This window comes from Bombina bombina, chromosome 6 (genome assembly GCF_027579735.1).
Source record: "Bombina bombina isolate aBomBom1 chromosome 6, aBomBom1.pri, whole genome shotgun sequence".
Classification (NCBI taxonomy): domain Eukaryota; kingdom Metazoa; phylum Chordata; class Amphibia; order Anura; family Bombinatoridae; genus Bombina; species Bombina bombina.
The window spans coordinates 648,447,385-648,469,250 of NC_069504.1; the positions used below are offsets into that span (position 1 = coordinate 648,447,385).

A 21,866-nucleotide genomic window follows, 5' to 3' on the forward strand; every position below is an offset into this window, starting at 1 on the left:
ATCCACCACCCTTTCTGTAAAAAAATGCTTCCTCAAATTTCTCCTGAATCTACTACCCTCTAACTTGAGATTGTGACCCCTTGTTTTGGCATTTATTTTTTTGTGAAAAATGCTTTCAGCTTCTATTTTATTAAGTCCCTTCATATATTTGAAGGTTTCTATCATGTCACCTCTTTCCCTTCTATCCTCTAAACTATACATAATTAGATCATAGAGTCTTTCTTTGTATGTTTTATATTTTAGACCATGTACCATTTTAGTAGCCCTCCTTTGGACAGCTTCTAGTTTATTTATATCTGCCTGAAGATATGGTCTCCAGAACTGTACACAGTATTCCAGATTTGGTCTAACTAATGATCTGTAAAGTGGCATAAGAACCTTGCTATTTCTGCTACTAAAACCTCTTCCAATGCAACCAAGCATTTGACTGGCCTTGCTGGCTTCACTGCGGCATTGTGTACCAAATTTTAAATCATCTGAAATATCGACAGCTGTTTTCGCATGTCAGATGTAGCACGCATATTAGAAGTTGAAAGTAAATGTGATCGCAAGAGTGCAAAACAAAGAAGTGTTACAAAACTAATCAAAAATTGAAAAGTGCAGTTACACTCATAATAACACTATCTAATAGAAATTATGAAAAAAAAAATGCACAAAAATGTTATAAAGGCTCAAAGATATGAGGTCTCAGTGTTATGGAAAAAAAAGTCAGGCAAAGGGTTTTAACATAGAGATACACACATATACATGTCAAAAGATGTAAATGTATGTATGTATGTATTTATATATATATATATATATATATATATATATATATATATATATATATGTGTTTATATGTGTGAACATATGTATTTATATGTGTATATATGTATTTACAGACATATATACACATATAAACACATAAATACATATGTATACATATATAGACATATATAGAAGTGCATTGGAGCCCTTTGCAGTCAAATACACGAAAACACGAAAAAACATATTTGTGCAATATTCATATTTAATTAAGTGTTATACTGTGCATTTACTGTAAATATTTCACATTCCAATGTTCTGCACATAGTAGAATATGTTCTATGTACTTTTAAATAACGTTAATTGGAGTAGCCGTGTTAGTCCAGAGATTTAGATATCAAAATAACAAGAGTATTGCATTGAGCAATGATGCCCGACACATGTAAAAAGCTTACTTCTAGTGGAGTTAGCACATGAGTGGGATCGTTAAATACCGTCCCATTTGTAACCAAGACCAAAGTGTTTTTTTGTTCCATAATAGGATCCCTATTTTTCTTTAAATGGATATTTCATTAAGCATAGTAAATATACTCTGTGCATCATTATTGAATTTGCCCCTTTTTCATACAATCTAGCTTTGAACATTATATTTCTTTCATGTAATTAGCAAGAGTCCATGAGCTAGTGACGTATGGGATATACATTCCTACCAGGAGGGGCAAAGTTTCCCAAACCTCAAAATGCCTATAAATACACCCCTCACCACACCCACAATTCAGTTTTACAAACTTTGCCTCCGATGGAGGTGGTGAAGTAAGTTTGTGCTAGATTCTACGTTGATATGCGCTCCGCAGCAAGTTGGAGCCCGGTTTTCCTCTCAGCGTGCAGTGAATGTCAGAGGGATGTGAGGAGAGTATTGCCTATTTGAATGCAGTGATCTCCTTCTACGGGGTCTATTTCATAGGTTCTCTGTTATCGGTCGTAGAGATTCATCTCTTACCTCCCTTTTCAGATCGACGATATACTCTTATATATACCATTACCTCTGCTGATTCTCGTTTCAGTACTGGTTTGGCTTTCTACAAACATGTAGATGAGTGTCCTGGGGTAAGTAAATCTTATTTTCTGTGACACTCTAAGCTATGGTTGGGCACTTTGTTTATAAAGTTCTAAATATATGTATTCAAACATTTATTTGCCTTGACTCAGAATGTTCAACTTTCCTTATTTTCAGACAGTCAGTTTCATATTTGGGATAATGCATTTGATTTAATCATTTTTTCTTACCTTCTAAAATTTGACTCTTCCCTGTGGGCTGTTAGGCTCGCGGGGGCTGAAAATGCTTCATTTTATTGCGTCATTCTTGGCGCGGACTTTTTTGGCGCAAAAAATCTATTTCCGTTTCCGGCGTCATACGTGTCGCCGGAAGTTGCGTCATTTTTTGACGTTATTTTGCGCCAAAAATGTCGGCGTTCCGGATGTGGCGTCATTTTTGGCGCCAAAAGCATTTAGGCGCCAAATAATGTGGGCGTCTTATTTGGCGCGAAAAAATATGGGCGTCGCTTTTGTCTCCACATTATTTAAGTCTCATTTTTTATTGCTTCTGGTTGCTAGAAGCTTGTTCTTTGTCATTTTTTCCCATTCCTGAAACTGTCATTTAAGGAATTTGATAAATTTTGCTTTATATATATGTTGTTTTTTCTCTTACATATTGCAAGATGTCTCACGTTGCATCTGAGTCAGAAGATACTACAGGAAAATCGCTGTCTAGTGCTGAATCTACCAAAGCTAAGTGTATCTGCTGTAAACTTTTGGTAGCTATTCCTCCAGCTGTTGTTTGTATTGATTGTCATGACAAACTTGTTAAAGCAGATAATATTTCCTTTAGTAAAGTACCATTGCCTGTTGCAGTTCCTTCAACATCTAAGGTGCAGAATGTTCCTGATAATATAAGAGATTTTGTTTCTGAATCCATAAAGAAGGCTATGTCTGTTATTTCTCCTTCTAGTAAACGTAAAAAATCTTTTAAAACTTCTCTCCCTACAGATGAATTTTTAAATGAACATCATCATTCTGATTCTGATGATTCCTCTGGTTCAGAGGATTCTGTCTCAGAGGTTGATGCTGATAAATCTTCATATTTATTTAAAATGGAATTTAATCGTTCTTTACTTAAAGAAGTACTAATTGCTTTAGAAATAGAGGATTCTGGTCCTCTTGATACTAATTCTAAACGTTTAGATAAGGTATTTAAAGCTCCTGTGGTTATTCCAGAAGTTTTTCCTGTTCCTAATGCTATTTCTGCAGTAATTTCCAAAGAATGGGATAATTTGGGTAATTCATTTACTCCTTCTAAACGTTTTAAGCAATTATATCCTGTGCCGTCTGACAGATTAGAATTTTGGGACAAGATCCCTAAAGTTGATGGGGCTATTTCTACCCTTGCTAAACGTACTACTATTCCTACGTCAGATGGTACTTCGTTTAAGGATCCTCTAGATAGGAAAATTGAATCCTTTCTAAGAAAAGCTTATCTGTGTTCAGGTAATCTTCTTAGACCTGCTATATCTTTGGCTGATGTTGCTGCAGCTTCAACTTTTTGGTTGGAAACTTTAGCGCAACAAGTAACACATCGTGATTCTCATGATATTATTATTCTTCTTCAGCATGCTAATAATTTTATCTGTGATGCCATTTTTGATATTATCAGAGTTGATGTCAGGTTTATGTCTCTAGCTATTTTAGCTAGAAGAGCTTTATGGCTTAAAACTTGGAATGCTGATATGGCTTCTAAATCAACTTTACTTTCCATTTCTTTCCAGGGTAACAAATTATTTGGTTCTCAGTTGGATTCCATTATTTCAACTGTTACTGGTGGGAAAGGAACTTTTTTACCACAGGATAAAAAAATCTAAAGGTAAAAACAGGGCTAATAATCGTTTTCGTTCCTTTCGTTTCAACAAAGAACAAAAGCCTGATCCTTCATCCTCAGGAGCAGTTTCAGTTTGGAAACCATCTCCAGTCTGGAATAAATCCAAGCCAGCTAGAAAGGCAAAGCCTGCTTCTAAGTCCACATGAACGTGCGGCCCTCATTCCAGCTCAGCTGGTAGGGGGCAGGTTACGTTTTTTCAAGGAAATTTGGATCAATTCTGTTCACAATCTTTGGATTCAGAGCATTGTTTCAGAAGGGTACAGAATTGGTTTCAAGATGAGACCTCCTGCAAAGAGATTTTTTCTTTCCCGTGTCCCAGTAAATCCAGTAAAAGCTCAAGCATTTCTGAAATGTGTTTCAGATCTAGAGTTGACTGGAGTAATTATGCCAGTTCCAGTTCCGGAACAGGGGATGGGGTTTTATTCAAATCTCTTCATTGTACCAAAGAAGGAGAATTCTTTCAGACCAGTTCTGGATCTAAAAATATTGAATCGTTATGTAAGGATACCAACGTTCAAGATGGTAACTGTAAGGACTATCTTACCTTTTGTTCAGCAAGGGAATTATATGTCCACAATAGATTTACAGGATGCATATCTGCATATTCCGATTCATCCAGATCATTATCAGTTCCTGAGATTCTCTTTTCTGGACAAGCATTACCAGTTTGTGGCTCTGCCGTTTGGCCTAGCTACAGCTCCAAGAATTTTTACAAAGGTTCTCGGTGCCCTTCTGTCTGTAATCAGAGAACAGGGTATTGTGGTATTTCCTTATTTGGACGATATCTTGGTACTTGCTCAGTCTTTACATTTAGCAGAATCTCATACGAATCGACTTGTGTTGTTTCTTCAAGATCATGGTTGGAGGATCAATTTACCAAAAAGTTCTTTGATTCCTCAGACAAGGGTAACCTTTCTGGGTTTCCAGATGGATTCAGTGTCCATGACTCTGTCTTTAACAGACAAGAGACGTCTAAAATTGATTGCAGCTTGTCGAAACCTTCAGTCACAATCATTCCCTTCGGTAGCCTTATGCATGGAAATTCTAGGTCTTATGACTGCTGCATCGGACGCGATCCCCTTTGCTCGTTTTCACATGCGACCTCTTCAGCTCTGTATGCTGAAGCAATGGTGCAAGGATTACACAAAGATATCTCAATTAATATCTTTAAAACCGATTGTTCGACACTCTCTAACATGGTGGACAGATCACCATCGTTTAATTCAGGGGGCTTCTTTTGTGCTTCCGACCTGGACTGTAATTTCAACAGATGCAAGTCTCACAGGTTGGGGAGCTGTGTGGGGATCTCTGACGGCACAAGGAGTTTGGGAATCTCAGGAGGTGAGATTACCGATCAATATTTTGGAACTCCGTGCAATTTTCAGAGCTCTTCAGTTTTGGCCTCTTCTGAAGAGAGAATCGTTCATTTGTTTTCAGACAGACAATGTCACAACTGTGGCATACATCAATCATCAAGGAGGGACTCACAGTCCTCTGGCTATGAAAGAAGTATCTCGAATTTTGGTTTGGGCGGAATCCAGCTCCTGTCTAATCTCTGCGGTTCATATCCCAGGTGTAGACAATTGGGAAGCGGATTATCTCAGTCGCCAAACGTTGCATCCGGGCGAATGGTCTCTTCACCCAGAGGTATTTCTTCAGATTGTTCAAATGTGGGAACTTCCAGAAATAGATCTGATGGCGTCCCATCTAAACAAGAAACTTCCCAGGTATCTGTCCAGATCCCGGGATCCTCAGGCGGAGGCAGTGGATGCATTATCACTTCCTTGGAAGTATCATCCTGCCTATATCTTTCCGCCTCTAGTTCTTCTTCCAAGAGTAATCTCCAAGATTCTGAAGGAATGCTCGTTTGTTCTGCTGGTAGCTCCGGCATGGCCTCACAGGTTTTGGTATGCGGATCTTGTCCGGATGGCCTCTTGCCAACCGTGGACTCTTCCGTTAAGACCAGACCTTCTGTCACAAGGTCCTTTTTTCCATCAGGATCTGAAATCCTTAAATTTAAAGGTATGGAGATTGAACGCTTGATTCTTGGTCAAAGAGGTTTCTCTGACTCTGTGATTAATACTATGTTACAGGCTCGTAAATCTGTATCTCGAGAGATATATTATAGAGTCTGGAAGACTTATATTTCTTGGTGTCTTTCTCATCATTTTTCCTGGCATTCTTTTAGAATACCGAGAATTTTACAGTTTCTTTAGGATGGTTTAGATAAGGGTTTGTCCGCAAGTTCTTTGAAAGGACAAATCTCTGCTCTTTCTGTTCTTTTTCACAGAAAGATTGCTATTCTTCCTGATATTCATTGTTTTGTACAAGCTTTGGTTCGTATAAAACCTGTCATTAAGTCAATTTCTCCTCCTTGGAGTTTGAATTTGGTTCTGGGAGCTCTTCAAGCTCCTCCGTTTGAACCTATGCATTCATTGGACATTAAATTACTTTCTTGGAAAGTTTTGTTCCTTTTGGCCATCTCTTCTGCCAGAAGAGTTTCTGAATTATCTGCTCTTTCTTGTGAGTCTCCTTTTCTGATTTTTCATCAGGATAAGGCGGTGTTGCGAACTTCTTTTGAATTTTTACCTAAAGTTGTGAATTCCAACAACATTAGTAGAGAAATTGTGGTTCCTTCATTATGTCCTAATCCTAAGAATTCTAAGGAGAAATCGTTGCATTCTTTGGATGTTGTTAGAGCTTTGAAATATTATGTTGAAGCTACGAAATCTTTCCGTAAGACTTCTAGTCTATTTGTTATCTTTTCCGGTTCTAGAAAAGGCCAGAAAGCTTCTGCCATTTCTTTGGCATCTTGGTTGAAATCTTTAATTCATCTTGCCTATGTTGAGTCGGGTAAAACTCCGCCTCAGAGAATTACAGCTCATTCTACTAGGTCAGTTTCTACTTCCTGGGCGTTTAGGAATGAAGCTTCGGTTGACCAGATTTGCAAAGCAGCAACTTGGTCCTCTTTGCATACTTTTACTAAATTCTACCATTTTGATGTATTTTCTTCTTCTGAAGCAGTTTTTGGTAGAAAAGTACTTCAGGCAGCGGTTTCAGTTTGAATCTTCTGCTTATGTTTTTCGTTAAACTTTATTTTGGGTGTGGATTATTTTCAGCAGGAATTGGCTGTCTTTATTTTATCCCTCCCTCTCTAGTGACTCTTGTGTGGAAAGATCCACATCTTGGGTAGTCATTATCCCATACGTCACTAGCTCATGGACTCTTGCTAATTACATGAAAGAAAACATAATTTATGTAAGAACTTACCTGATAAATTCATTTCTTTCATATTAGCAAGAGTCCATGAGGCCCGCCCTTTTTTTGTGGTGGTTTTGATTTTGTATAAAGCACAATTATTCCAATTCCTTATTTTATATGCTTTCGCACTTTTTTATCACCCCACTTCTTGGGTATTCGTTAAACTGAATTGTGGGTGTGGTGAGGGGTGTATTTATAGGCATTTTGAGGTTTGGGAGACTTTGCCCCTCCTGGTAGGAATGTATATCCCATACGTCACTAGCTCATGGACTCTTGCTAATATGAAAGAAATGAATTTATCAGGTAAGTTCTTACATAAATTATGTTTTTTTCTACTCTATCCTAGAAAGGTTCGAGTACAGTTACTATAACTGAAGGAATATTGGAACTCAGATACATATAATAGGAACAATATAAGTCACTGATGTTGAATTGTGATGCATTTCATTCCAGTAACCCTAGACATAAACGTCACTCTAACAATAGCTCAATATTTCAGCAAGAAAACAAGTGACACCAATTTAATGACATTTAGATGGAAACAATTTGAACTAATCTATTTTGGAAAAAAAATTTGAACAATTACATTTTTCAGCAACTTTGACAGGATACTTTATTTGTTAATATTTTTTGTGACCATTTTAGACTAAAAAAAAAATGTTTCTATGGACATGAAATGTTTACATGTTATTGCTTAATAAATAAGGTGAATTCATTCTTTTTTCTCATTATTATATGTTTTGAATGTATATTAAGTAAAAAACAGAATTTATGCTTACCTGATAAATTACTTTCTCCAACGGTGTGTCCGGTCCACGGCGTCATCCATTACTTGTGGGAAATATTCTCCCCCACAGGGAAAGGCAAGGAGAGCACACAGCAAGAGCTGTCCATATAGCTCCCCCTCTGGCTCCGCCCCCCAGTCATTCGACCGACGGTTAGGAGAAAAAGGAGAAACTATAGGGTGCCGTGGTGACTGTAGTGTATAAAGAAAATTTTTTCAACCTGATTAAAAAACCAGGGCGGGCCGTGGACCGGACACACCGTTGGAGAAAGTAATTTATCAGGTAAGCATAAATTCTGTTTTCTCCAACATTGGTGTGTCCGGTCCACGGCGTCATCCATTACTTGTGGGAACCAATACCAAAGCTTTAGGACATGGATGAAGGGAGGGAGCAAATCAGGTTACCTAAACGGAAGGCACCACGGCTTGCAAAACCTTTCTCCCAAAAATAGCCTCCGAAGAAGCAAAAGTATCAAATTTGTAGAATTTGGCAAAAGTGTGCAGAGAAGACCAAGTCGCTGCCTTACATATCTGGTCAACAGAAGCCTCGTTCTTGTAGGCCCATGTGGAAGCCACAGCCCTAGTAGAGTGAGCTGTGATACGGTCAGGAGGCTGCCGTCCGGCAGTCTCATAAGCCAAGCGGATAATGCTTTTCAGCCAGAAAGAGAGAGAGGTAGCAGCTTTTTGACCTCTCCTCTTACCAGAGTAAACGACAAACAAAGATGAGGTTTGTCTAAAATCTTTTGTTGCTTCTAAATAGAACTTTAAAGCACGAACAACATCTAAATTGTGTAATAAACGTTCCTTCTTTGAAACTGGATTCGGACACAAAGAAGGAACAACTATTTCCTGGTTGATGTTCTTGTTGGAAACAACTTTTGGAAGAAAACCAGGCTTAGTACGCAAAACAACCTTATCTGAATGAAAAAACAGATATGGTGGATTACACTGCAAAGCAGATAATTCAGAAACTCTTCTAGCAGAAGAAATAGCAACCAAAAACAGAACTTTCCAAGATAATAACTTAATATCTATGGAATGTAAAGGTTCAAACGGAACCCCTTGAAGAACTGAAAGAACTAAATTTAGACTCCAAGGAGGAGTCATGGGTCTGTAAACAGGCTTGATTCTAACCAAAGCCTGAACAAAAAGCTTGTACATCTGGCAAAGCTGCCAGTCGTTTGTGCAACAAGACGGATAATGCAGAAATCTGTCCTTTTAGAGAACTAGCTGACAACCCTTTATCCAAACCTTCTTGGAGAAAGGAGAGAATCTTTGGAATTTTAATCTTACTCCAGGAGAATCCTTTGGATTCACACCAACAGATATATCTTTTCCATATTTTATGGTAAATCTTTCTAGTCACAGGTTTTCTGGCTTGGACCAGAGTATCTATCACAGAATTTGAAAACCCACGCTTGGATAAAATCAAGCGTTCAATTTCCAAGCAGTCAGCTGCAGAGAAACTAGATTTGGATGTTCGAATGGACCTTGTACTAGAAGATCCTGTCTCAAAGGTAGCTTCCATGGTGGAGCCGATGACATATTCACCAGGTCTGCATACCAAGACCTGCGTGGCCACGCAGGAGCTATCAGAATCACTGAGGCCTTCTCCTGTTTGATCCTGGCTATGAGCCTGGGAAGGAGAGGAAACGGTGGAATCACATATGCTAGGTTGAACGACCAAGGCGCCACTAATGCATCCACTAGAGTCGCCTTGGGATCCCTGGATCTGGACCCGTAGCAAGGTATCTTGAAGTTCTGACAGGACGCCATTAGATCCATGTCTGGAATGCCCCATAATTGGGTTAACTGAGCAAAGACCTCCGGATGGAGTTCCCACTCCCCCGGATGGAAAGTCTGACGACTCAAATAGTCCGCCTCCCAGTTGTCTACTCCTGGGATGTGAATAGCAGATAGATGGCAGGAGTGATTCTCTGCCCTTTGGATAATCTTGGTTACTTCCTTCATCGCTAGGGAACTCTTTGTTCCCCCCTGATGATTGATGTACGCAACAGTCGTTATGTTGTCCGACTGAAATCTTATGAACCTGGCTTCCGCTAGCTGAGGCCAAGCCAGGAGCGCATTGAATATAGCTCTTAGTTCCAAAATGTTTATCGGGAGAAGCGACTCTTCCCGCGACCATAGGCCCTGAGCTTTCAGGGAGTCCCAGACCGCGCCCCACCCCAAGAGGCTGGCGTCGGTCGTGACGATGACCCACTCTGGTCTGCGGAAACTCATTCCCTGAGACAGGTGATCCTGGGTCAACCACCAGAAAAGTGAGTCCCTGGTTACCTGGTCTACTTGAATTTGGGGAGACAAGTCTGTATAGTCCCCATTCCACTGATTGAGCATGCATAGCTGTAATGGTCTTAGATGAATTTGAGCAAAAGGAACCACATCCATTGCTGCGACCATTAGTCCTATTACTTCCATGCATTGAGCTATGGAGGGTTGAGGAATAGAATGAAGAACTCAACAAGCTTTTAGAAGCTTTGCCTTTCTGACTTCTGTGAGAAAGATCTTAATTTCCACAGAATCTATTATTGTTCCCAGAAAAGGAACCCTTGTGGACGGTGACAGTGAACTTTTTTCTATGTTCACCTTCCACCCGTGAGATCTGAGAAAGGCCAACACAATGTCTGTATGAGCCCTCGCTTTGGAAAGGGACGACGCTTGGATTAGGATGTCTTCTAGATAAGGTGCTACAGCGATGCCCCTCGGCCTTAGGACCGCTAGAAGGGACCCTAGCACCTTTGTGAAAATTCTGGGAGCGGTGGCTAAACCGAATGGAAAAGCCACAAACTGGTAATGTTTGTCCAGAAAGGCGAACCTCAGGAACTGATGATGAGATTTGTGGATTGGGATATGCAGATACGCATCCTTTAGATCCACGGTAGTCAAAAATTGACCCTGCTGGATTGTCGGTAAGATTGTCCGAATGGTTTCCATCTTGAAGGATGGAACTCTGAGGAACTTGTTTAATATCTTTAAATCCAGAATTGGCCTGAAAGTTCCCTCTTTTTTGGGAACCACAAACAGGTTTGAGTAAAAACCTAGACCTTGTTCCCCGGAGGGGACTGGGTTTATCACTCCCCTCTTTTAATAGGTCTCTTACACAATGTAAGAATGCCTGTTTCTTTATCTGGTCTGAAGATAAGCGAGACAGGTGGAACCTTCCCTTTGGAGGAAGTCCCTTGAATTCTAACAGGTATCCCTTGGAAACCATCTCTAGTGCCCAGGGATCCAGAACATCTCTTGCCCAAGCCTGAGCGAAGAGAGATAGTCTGCCCCCTATCAGATCTGGTCCCGGATCGGGGGCTACCCCTTCATGCTGTCTTGGTAGCAGCAGCAGGTTTCTTGGTTTGTTTACCCTTGTTCCAGCCTTGCATGGGCTTCCAAGCGGGTTTGGGCTGGGCCGCGTTACCTTCATGTCTAGCGGCAGTGGAGTTATTAGCCGGTCCGTTCCTGAAATTGCGAAAGGAATGAAAATTAGACTTGTTCTTAGCCTTAAAAGGCCTATCCTGTGGGAGGGCATGGCCCTTACCCCCAGTGATGTCTGAAATAATTTCCTTCAATTCCGGCCCAAAAAGGGTCTTACCCTTGAAAGGAATATTCAGTAACTTAGTCTTGGACGACACATCTGCCGACCAGGATTTTAGCCAAAGCGCCCTCCGCGCTACTATAGCAAAACCTGAGTTTTTCGCCGCCAATTTCGTCATTTGAAAGGCGGCATCTAATATAAAGGAATTAGCTAACTTTAATGCGTGAATTCTGTCCATGACTTCTTCATAGGAAGTCTCTTTCTGGAGCGACCTTTCTAGTTCTTCGAACCAAAAGGACACCGCTGAAGTGACAGTAATAACACACGTAGCTGGTTGAAGGATGAACCCTTGCTGAACAAAAATCTTTTTAAGCAATCCTTCCAATTTTTTATCCATAGGATCTTTGAAAGCGCAGCTGTCCTCTATAGGAATAGTTGTGTGCTTCGCTAGTGTTGAAACAGCTCCCTCAACCTTTTGGACCGTTTGCCATGCATCCCTTCTAGGGTCTACTATGGAAACATTTTCTTAAATATAGGAGGTGGGGCAAAGGGTACACCTGGCTTCTCCCACTCCTTTTCCACTATGTTCGCTACCCTCTTAGGTATTGGAAAAGCGTCATCGTGCACTGGGACCTCTAAAAATTTGTCCAATTTGCACAACTTCTCTGGTACTACCATGGAATCACAGTCATCCAGAGTAGCTAATACCTCCTTAAGCAAAGCGCGGAGATGTTCTAGTTTAAACTTAAATGCCACTAGATCAGGTTCTGCCTGTTGAGAAATTTTTCCTGAATCTGAAATTTCACCCTCAGACAGCCCTTCCCTTACAGCCAATTCCGATTGATGCAAGGGTAAAATAGATAAGGCATCGTCAGCGTCTGATTGTTCATCCTTTTTATCTGTATTTAAAACTGAACAATCACGCTTTCTCTGAAAAGCTGGCAGTTTGGAAAAAAGATTTGCTATAGAATTATCCACTACTGCTGATAATTGTTGCATAGAAATAAGCACTGGCGCGCTAGTTGTCGCCTGCGCGGGCAAAGCTGGTGTAGACACAGAAGGAGAGGATGTAGAGCTATCCCCACTACCTTCATTAGATAAATCATCTTGGGCAACATTATGAAAAATAACAGAGCTGTCCTGATTTTGTTTGGACGCTATGGCGCAATTATCACAAACACTCGAAGGGGGAATCACATTTGTCTCTATACACACAGAACATAGGTTATCTGATGGAACAGACATGTTAAACAGATTTAGGCAGGCAAACAATGCAATAAAAACGATTTTAAACAAAAACGTTACTGTCTCTTTAAATAATAAAATGACACATTTATTTCTGAATGTTCAAAAAATTATGAAGGCAATATCCGATTTTTCTGAAATTTGGACCCCAGTGTCTTAGTGCTTAGAAAGTATTGCACAGCAAATATGGAGACTCTAGCTCTTAAAACGGAGCTAATTGTTGGATTTAACCGTTTTTATACACCACAATCCCAGCTACAGCCTTGCTGCAGCTTTTTACCTTCCTTAGGGGTCACCATTCACAGAAAAAAGCCTTTTGGAGTCACTTTCTGAACCACAGGACCCTCTCACATGAATCTGCATGCACTGCCTTGTAAATCAACTGTGCAGCTGAAGCACCAAAATGAGGCTTCCTCCCTCAGCACACTAGAGTGAAGGGGCCTTCCTGACTAGATTTAGTTGTCTAAAACAAGCCAGATCAATAAAAAACGTTCCCCAGTGTATGTGAGCTTATAAAATATTTCAAATGGTATAATATTGTAATAAAAACCAATCGATTTTGCCCCTAATAGTGTCTACCAGCATAAAAAACAAAAAGGGGAAGCCTGTTATCTTTTTTGCTGTGGTGAAAGAAAAATGGCTTACCTTTTCCCCTGAGGGGAAATATGACTGTCATCTAGCATTAGCCTGTGTTGTTAGGAGACTAGTCATACCTGAAGCAGATGAGTCTGCAAACTGTTACCCCCAACTGAAGTTCTCTTGTTTCAACAGTCCTGCGTGATAACAGTAATGGATTTTAGTTACTGGTGCTAAAATCATAGCCCTCTTAAACAGAAATCTTCATCACTTTTCTGTTATAGAGTAAATAGTACAAGCCAGCACTATTTTAAAATAACAAACTCTTGATAGAAGAATAAAAAACTACAACTAACACCACAAACTCCTCGCCATCCCCGTGGTAGATGCTACTTGTTCAGAGCGGCAAGGAGAATGACTGGGGGGCGGAGCCAGAGGGGGAGCTATATGGACAGCTCTTGCTGTGTGCTCTCCTTGCCTTTCCCTGTGGGGGAGAATATTTCCCACAAGTAATGGATGACGCCGTGGACCTGACACACCAATGTTGGAGAAATATATTTTTGTTTTGTATATAAAAATACAGTGAAGTACATTTTTTAATCATGCTGCCCGTTAAGAACAAAAACTCAATGGAAATGTTTTTTTTTATTTATTTAAACACCCAGTTCTGGAATACGATTTTAAAATAAACTTATTAACTGATTGTTTTATCATTTTTACTTTTATCACAAGAATCATGGCTGGAAATTCAGCTTTTTTTTCTTTATTCTTGCAAGCTGAGCTAACTATAGTACATGTTTTGGTCTTGAATTTATTTTCATTCAGATTACAAGTGGCGCACTATCTAATTTTTTTCAATTATACGCTAACTGCGCGCAAAGTAAACATTTAACATGGGCGGGTTGACACTTGTGTTAAAAGTTGAAAGTATAACGTTAGAACAAAAGGGAAACTTGTTTCAAGCTTGCTTCAGGTAACTATGGTGACAGCAATAACTTTTCCCCATAGACTTCAATGGAGCAAGCTTTGAAAGAAAAAAAATGAACACGTATCGATTGCGCGCTTACCCATCGCTAAACTTCAAGGTAGTTATGAATATTTTACATTCCAATATTCTTAACATAGAAGAAAATGTTCTTTTTATTTTTAAATATATATTTCTCTTTATATCTGATGTATGTTTTGTAAAACATATATCTATGCCTAAATAACTCTATATCTGTATGAACATATATAGGTATATATATAAAATACAGATGATACATATATATAGAAATATATATAGAAAAGTGAAGAACATTGGAATGTAAAATATTTAAAGTAAAAACACAGTAAACCATATTTTAAAAAAAATAATTAAAATGATTTATTATGTTTAAAAGTATTTGAGTGGAAAGAGCTCCAATGCGTGTGTTTGTATATACATATATGCCCTAACACTTTACAATACGTCTTCAGGCGTGCTAATCTGTTGAGCGCAAATTTTGGTTGCTCTCGAGCTCAACCACCTATTTTCAACCTGTAGCATTTGCGTAAGTTAGTGCAGTCACGAATTTGCTTATCGCAAACTGTGCTATTTTTCGGCTAGATTACGAGTTTTGTCAATAAAGCCGTGCGGTGCTAATGAGCCTTTTTTCCCACTGCTCCCTTAAGACAACACTGGTATTACAGGTTTTTTTAAACCTGGCGTTAGCCACAAAAAGGTTAGCGTAGAGCAGAATTTAGCTCCACATCTCACCTCAATACCCGCGTTGCTTAAGTGAGCGGTGAGCTGGCTAAACGTGCACATGCACAATTTCCCCATAGGAAACAATGGGGCTTAGCTGGCTGAAAAAAAACCTGACACCTGCAAAAAAGCAGCGTTCAGCTCCTAACGCAGCCCCATTGTTTCAAATGGGGAAATTAATTTTATGTCTGCACCTAACACCCTAACATGAACCCCGAGTCTAAACACCCCTAATATTACACTTATTAACCCCTAATCTGCTGCCCCCGCTATCGCTGACACCTACATTATATTATTAACCTCTAATCTGCCGCTCCGGACACCGCCGCCACCTACATGATCCCTATGAACCCCTAATCTACTGCCCCCAACATCACCGACACCTACATTATAGTTATTAACCCCTAATCTGCCCCCCCAATGTCGCCGCAACTATATTAAATTTATTAACCCCTAATCTGCCGCCGCCAACGTCGCCGCCACTATTATACATTTATTAACCCTAAGTCTAACCCTAACACCCCCCTAACTTAAATATAATTTAAATACATCTAAATAAATTTACTAAAATTAAATTAATTATTCCTATTTAAAACTAAATACTTACCTGTAAAATAAACCCTAAGCTAGCTACAATATAACTAATAGTTACATTGTATCTAGCTTAGGGTTTATAATTATTTTACAGGCAAGTTTGTATTTATTTCAGGGATGTCCAAACTTTGCTCTCCAGAGGTTTTGGAACTACATTTCCCATGATGCTCAGCTAGATAAAATGCTGGCTGAGCATCATCGGAAATGTAGTTCCAAAACCTCTGGAGAGCAAAGTTTGGACACCCCTGAACTAGGTAGAATAGTTATTAAACAGTTATTAACTATTTAATAGCTACCTAGTTAAAATAAATACAAATATACCTGTAAAATAAATCCTAACCTAAGTTACAATTACACCTAACACTACACTATCATTAAATAAATTACCTAAACTACCTACAATTAATTACAATTAAATTAAATAAACTAAATTACGAAAAAAAAACACTAAATTACAGAAAAAACTAATTACACCTAATCTAATCCCCCTAATAAAATAAAAAAGCCCGCGTCGGCTTGATTGAAGATGAACCCGCTCCGCTCCGGATGGATGAAGATAGAAGATGCAGCTTGGATGAAGACTTCTGCCGCTTGGAGGACCTCTTCTGCCCGGATCGGATGAAGACTTCTGCCCCTCTGGAGGTCCACTTGTGCCCGGCTGGGTGAAGATGGCTCAAGGTAGGGTGATGTTCAGGGGGGTAGTGTTAGGTTTTTTTAAGGGGGGATTGGGTGGGTTTTAGAGTAGGGTTGGGTGTGTGGGTGGTGGGTTTTAATGTTGGGGGGGTATTGTATTTTCTTTACAGGTGAAAGAGTTGATTACTTTGGAGCAATGCCCCGCAAAAGGCCCTTTTAAGGGCTATTTGTAATTTAGTATATGGTAGGGAATTTTATTATTTTGGGGGGCTTTTTTATTTTATTAGGGGGGATTAGATTAGGTGTAATTTGTTTAAAATTCTTGTAATTCTTTTTTTTCTGTAATTTAGTGTTTTTTTCATAATTTAGTTTATTTTATTTAATTGTAATTAATTGTAAGTAGTTTAGGTAACTAGTTTAATGATAGTGTAGTGTTAGGTGCAATTGTAACTTAGGTTAGGATTTATTTTACAGGTATATTTGTCTTTATTTTAACTAGGTAGTTATTAAATAGTTAATAACTATTTAATAACTATTGTGCCTAGTTAAAATAAAAACAAAGTTGCCTGTAAAATAAATATAAATCCTAAACTAGCTACAATGTAATTATTAGTTATATTGCAGCTAGCTTAGGGTTTATTTTACGGGTAAGTATTTAGTTTTAAATAGGAATAATTTATTTAATTGTAGTTATTTTATTTAGATTATTTCAAATTATATTTAAGTTAGGGGGTGTTAGGGTTAGACTTAGGTTTAGGGGTTAATACCTTTAATATAGTAGTGACGTTGGGGGTAGCAGATTAGGGGTTAATAAATGTAAGTAGGTGTCGGCGATGTTAGGGACAGCAGATTAGGGGTTAATAAAATTTAACTAGTGTTTGCGAGGCGGGAGTGCGGCGGTTTATGGGTTAATATATTTATTAAAGTGGCGGCGATGTCCAATCGGCAGATTAGGGGTTAATATATTTATTAAAGTGTTTCCGATGTGGGGGGGGGGGGGGGGGCTCAGTTTAGGGGTTAATAGGTAGTTTATGGGTGTTAGCGTACTTTTTAGCACTTTAATTAAGAGTTTTATGTTCCGGTATTAGCCCATAAAACTCTTAACTACTGACTTTTAAATGCGGTAGAAGTCTTGACAGGAGAGGGTGTACCGCTCACTTCTTCCAAGACTCATAATACCGGTGTTAGGCAAATCCCATTAAAAAGATAGGATACGCAATTAACGTAACGGGATTTGCGGTAGCCTCGAGTCACGGAAGAAAAGTGAGCAGTACACCTGTACCTGTCAGACTCGCAATACCAGCGGGCGTTAAAAAGCAGCGTTAGGGGCCTCTATACGCTGCTTTTTAAGGCTAACGCAGAACTTGTAATCTAGGCGTTTAGTTCCCCACTTGTAATCTAGCCCTTTATGTGTGTTAGTATAATATCATGTTTTATTAGCTTTCTACTGCATCTTTTGTTCTTTTCCCACTTTACAACAGACAATGGCATTCACAAGTAATTATTTTTACTTACTTGTTGGAGATCAAAATCAGTGGAGAATCTTCTACTTACACCTTGAATCAAGTTACCAAAGGAGAATGAGGACCCTCCAAAACTATAAAGGAAAACATAATATATGCTTTATTCAAAATTTGCGATATCAATAATCAAGTCTATATGATTAGGGATCCTAGACTTGTCATATCCTTAAATGGGCTGTGCTCACACTCCAAGGGCCCGATAATCTAAAGGTTTCTGGGCTGGTGAGATTATTAAAGAATGCTCGCCAGTCCTTCTATTTACATGGTGGAATGATCTAAAGCCACTTTTTACTAGGGATGGGCGAATGTGTTTATATTAAAATTCGAATGTTAGAACGAATGTTATTGTAGAAATTCAATTTACATAATAGAATGTTGAAAAGAACGAATATTCCTAAAAATTCTTTTATCGAATGTTATTTACAGTTTTCGAATATCACATTTGAATGTGACATTCGAATTTGAATATTACATTTATAAAACACAGTTATAGATTAGAAATACTATTTCGAAATTGAATGTCACATTTGAATTCAAATGTCACAATCGAATTTGAATATTACATTTATAAAACACAGTATTTGACAATACTATGTAGCATTCGAATTCAAACATAACATTTATTAAACACAGTTGTAGATTTGAATGTCACATTCGAATTTGAATATTACATTTTGAAATTGAATGAATACATAGCTAAACATTCTATTATTTGAACGAATATTTTCGAATTTTATTTAAAATTTTGAAAATAGAATGTTAGAATGTTATGTAATCATTTGAAATTAATTTCGAACGAACAAATGTATCAAAATTCGTTTTAAATTTCGAAATGTTTAAAAACATTCGCCCATCCCTACTTTTTACCCTGAAAGCAGGGTGTCTCGCTAAGGGGAGTGCACTGCATTTTCGTATAGGGAAGGAGATACATACATTACAAAAGTGCACAATAAAATTTGTACTTAAAAATCTTACAAAATGAATAATTCAACCATTCACACAAAAATATGCAGAAAAGCATTGTATTGTTAAGATGCATCAAACAATTATTTTATAAAACTGTAAAATTTGTATGTAAATTACACAGGAATAAATCATATTAAATATGCACCGTGACCTTGTAAATCGTAATTTAAGTACACTGGATGTGCAAAAAAACACATATAAATGTGTTTTTATAAGTACAAAATACAAAGCGTTATTGTAAAATGGGCTGAACAGGGGCGTTCCATGGGCGTATATTAAATTGTCTCTCTAGTCCCAGTGTAGTTCTGTAAAGATTTTAACACTACAGATCTCAGTTTTTTCTCACAAACTAAAAGGAGCTGAGCTTTTTTCAAAACACTAAAAATACTTATAACCCTAATAGAAAAACAAATGCATACGAAAGTATAGGCGATTGTAAGATGCTATACGCAGAAATCAGCGTAATGTGATTTATATTGGCTGCAGGATTTTAATTTTAAAGTGCGCCCCCTGCTCACTGCTAACTTCTCTCCACGTTGTGAAGTATCCCTTTCAAATAAGCTCCCTTACTTTCAACAGGAGACATCTTGCCACTCGCAGGGATTGCCCATTTTTTACAATAATTCCACCAGGAAACCCCTGCGAGTGTCAGCGAGAAAAACGCGTCTGATATTGCAAGGTTTAGAAGGAAGGATGAAAACAGCATCAATCTGCAAGGAGGTGCACGTACCCAGGTCCTGCCAATGACTCCAAATAATGTCCAATCCACAAATAGAACAGCACCATCCAAAAGGTAAGTTAAAAGTGTATCTTTATTGGGACATCTCCAAACACAGCACAAAAGTGTGTTTTTGTGCTGTGTTTGGAGATGTCCCAATAAAGATACACTTTTAACTTACCTTTTGGATGGTGCTGTTCTATTTGTGGCTTGCAAGGTTTAGCTCATCGAGCCCCTAGTATCACTACCATGTGGAGACAACAGAAGGCTGACAACTCCTATTTTTTCAATGGGATTTTGTTTAATTACCTTCTTAAAGGACTTCCTTAGACCTGGTGAACTTGAAAATTATGACACATTTGTCAGATTATTTTTATTAAATCTGGCCCATTGATTAAAAAGACACCTCACTATGAAATGTTCTCCTTTTTAATGTGTTTAATGATTAATTTTACCTGCTTGAGTGTATTAAAATTATTTGCAAACAACTAATTTACCTTAATTTTGTGTAAATAGTATGCAAATAGCACAGTGGGGAGTAAAAGAAAGAGAGGAATTTGTGTATCTGACTTAGCTGGTTCTGCTCATTGAACCCCGTAGTATTTTAATACCTAGCTATTAGGCTTTACATGTATAGAGAAATAACATGAACAGACCAGTTTTATCCTGCAGACTCAGCCCACTTAAATGGATATTTCCTTGAAAACAATGGGTGATGTTTTTAATGAGCAAAACCAGCTATTTCAGCAGGAGTATGTTATATATGTTATTCACTTTAAAAAGACAGAGTCATATCTATAAGCCTAATTAAATAAAAGCTAATGCAAATGTGAATAATTTAGTTGATAGCATTTTCTTTCGTATGGGAATCTCTCAGGTATATAAGTGATTTCATGCAAGGTATATGTGCACAATGTTAGGAGACACTTACTTCTCAAAGATTGTCTTCCAGTTAGCTCTCACAAAGTCCCAAGCAAGGCTCTGCCCAATCACATTATTGGCAATATTAGTAATAGTAGAAACAGTATCTTGTTTGCGAATCTTGTTAGAATCCAAAGAGTATTCCAACAACCTGAGGAAATAAAGATCTAACTTACTAACAAGAGCAAACCCCTTATAAAACTGAACTTATTTCCATAGTCTCTAGTAACACACAGAAACATGGAACACTTTACAAAGATAGGTCTTTAAATGCTTCCTTAATATATTTATATGCTATTATCAGAATATATTGTTGTTTTTTTCCAAAAAACATAATTTATGCTTACCTGATAAATTCCTTTCTTCTGTAGTGTGATCAGTCCACGGGTCATCATTACTTCTGGGATATTAACTGCTCCCCTACAGGAAGTGCAAGAGGATTCACCCAGCAGAGCTGCATATAGCTCCTCCCCTCTACGTCACTCCCAGTCATTCGACCAAGGACCAACGAGAAAGGAAAAGCCAAGGGTGAAGTGGTGACTGGAGTATAAATTAAAAAATATTTACCTGCCTTAAAAACAGGGCGGGCCGTGGACTGATCACACTACAGAAGAAAGGAATTTATCAGGTAAGCATAAATTATGTTTTCTTCTGTTAAGTGTGATCAGTCCACGGGTCATCATTACTTCTGGGATACCAATACCAAAGCAAAAGTACACGGATGACGGGAGGGATAGGCAGACTCTTTATACAGAAGGAACCACTGCCTGAAGAACCTTTCTCCCAAAAATAGCCTCCGATGAAGCAAAGGTGTCAAATTTGTAAAATTTGGAAAAAGTATGAAGCGAAGACCAAGTTGCAGCCTTGCAAATCTGTTCAACAGAGGCCTCATTCTTGAAGGCCCAAGTGGAAGCCACAGCTCTAGTAGAATGAGCTGTAATTCTTTCAGGGGGCTGCTGTCCAGCAGTCTCATAAGCTAAACGAATTATGCTACGAAGCCAAAAAGAAAGAGAGGTAGCGGAAGCTTTTTGACCTCTCCTCTGCCCAGAGTAAATGACAAACAGAGAAGACGTTTGTCGGAATTCCTTAGTTGCCTGCAAGTAAAATTTTAGAGCCCGGACTACATCCAGGTTGTGCAGTAGACGTTCCTTCTTTGAAGAAGGATTTGGGCATAAAGAAGGAACAACAATCTCTTGATTGATATTCCTGTTAGTAACTACCTTAGGTAAGAACCCAGGTTTAGTACGCAGGACTACCTTATCCGAATGAAAAATCAAATAAGGAGAATCACAATGTAAGGCTGATAATTCAGAGACTCTTCGAGCCGAGGAAATAGCCATTAAAAATAGAACTTTCCAAGATAACAACTTTATATCAATGGAATGAAGGGGTTCAAACGGAACGCCCTGTAAAACATTAAGAACAAGGTTTAAACTCCATGGTGGAGCAACAGTTTTAAACACAGGCTTAATCCTGGCCAAAGCCTGACAAAAAGCCTGGACGTCAGGAACTTCTGACAGACGTTTGTGTAACAGAATGGACAGAGCTGAGATCTGTCCCTTTAATGAACTAGCAGAAAAACCCTTTTCTAAACCTTCTTGTAGAAAAGACAATATCCTAGGAATCTTAACCTTACTCCAAGAGTAACCTTTGGATTCACACCAATGTAGGTATTTACGCCATATCTTATGGTAAATCT

General features: G+C 38.5%; 1 protein-coding gene across 2 annotated transcripts in view; it reads right to left on the reverse strand.

Moving 5' to 3' along the window:
• Positions 1-21,866, reverse strand: part of LOC128663378 (aminopeptidase Ey-like) — a 173,187-nt gene that overhangs the window by 1,956 nt on the left and 149,365 nt on the right. For both annotated transcript variants that reach the window (XM_053717683.1, XM_053717684.1), the window contains exons 19-20: positions 20,178-20,318; positions 17,555-17,636 (exon numbers count right to left, since the gene is read on the reverse strand). In XM_053717683.1, coding sequence (XP_053573658.1) covers positions 17,555-17,636; positions 20,178-20,318 — 223 coding nt within the window. The remainder of the gene's footprint in view (positions 1-17,554; positions 17,637-20,177; positions 20,319-21,866) is intronic.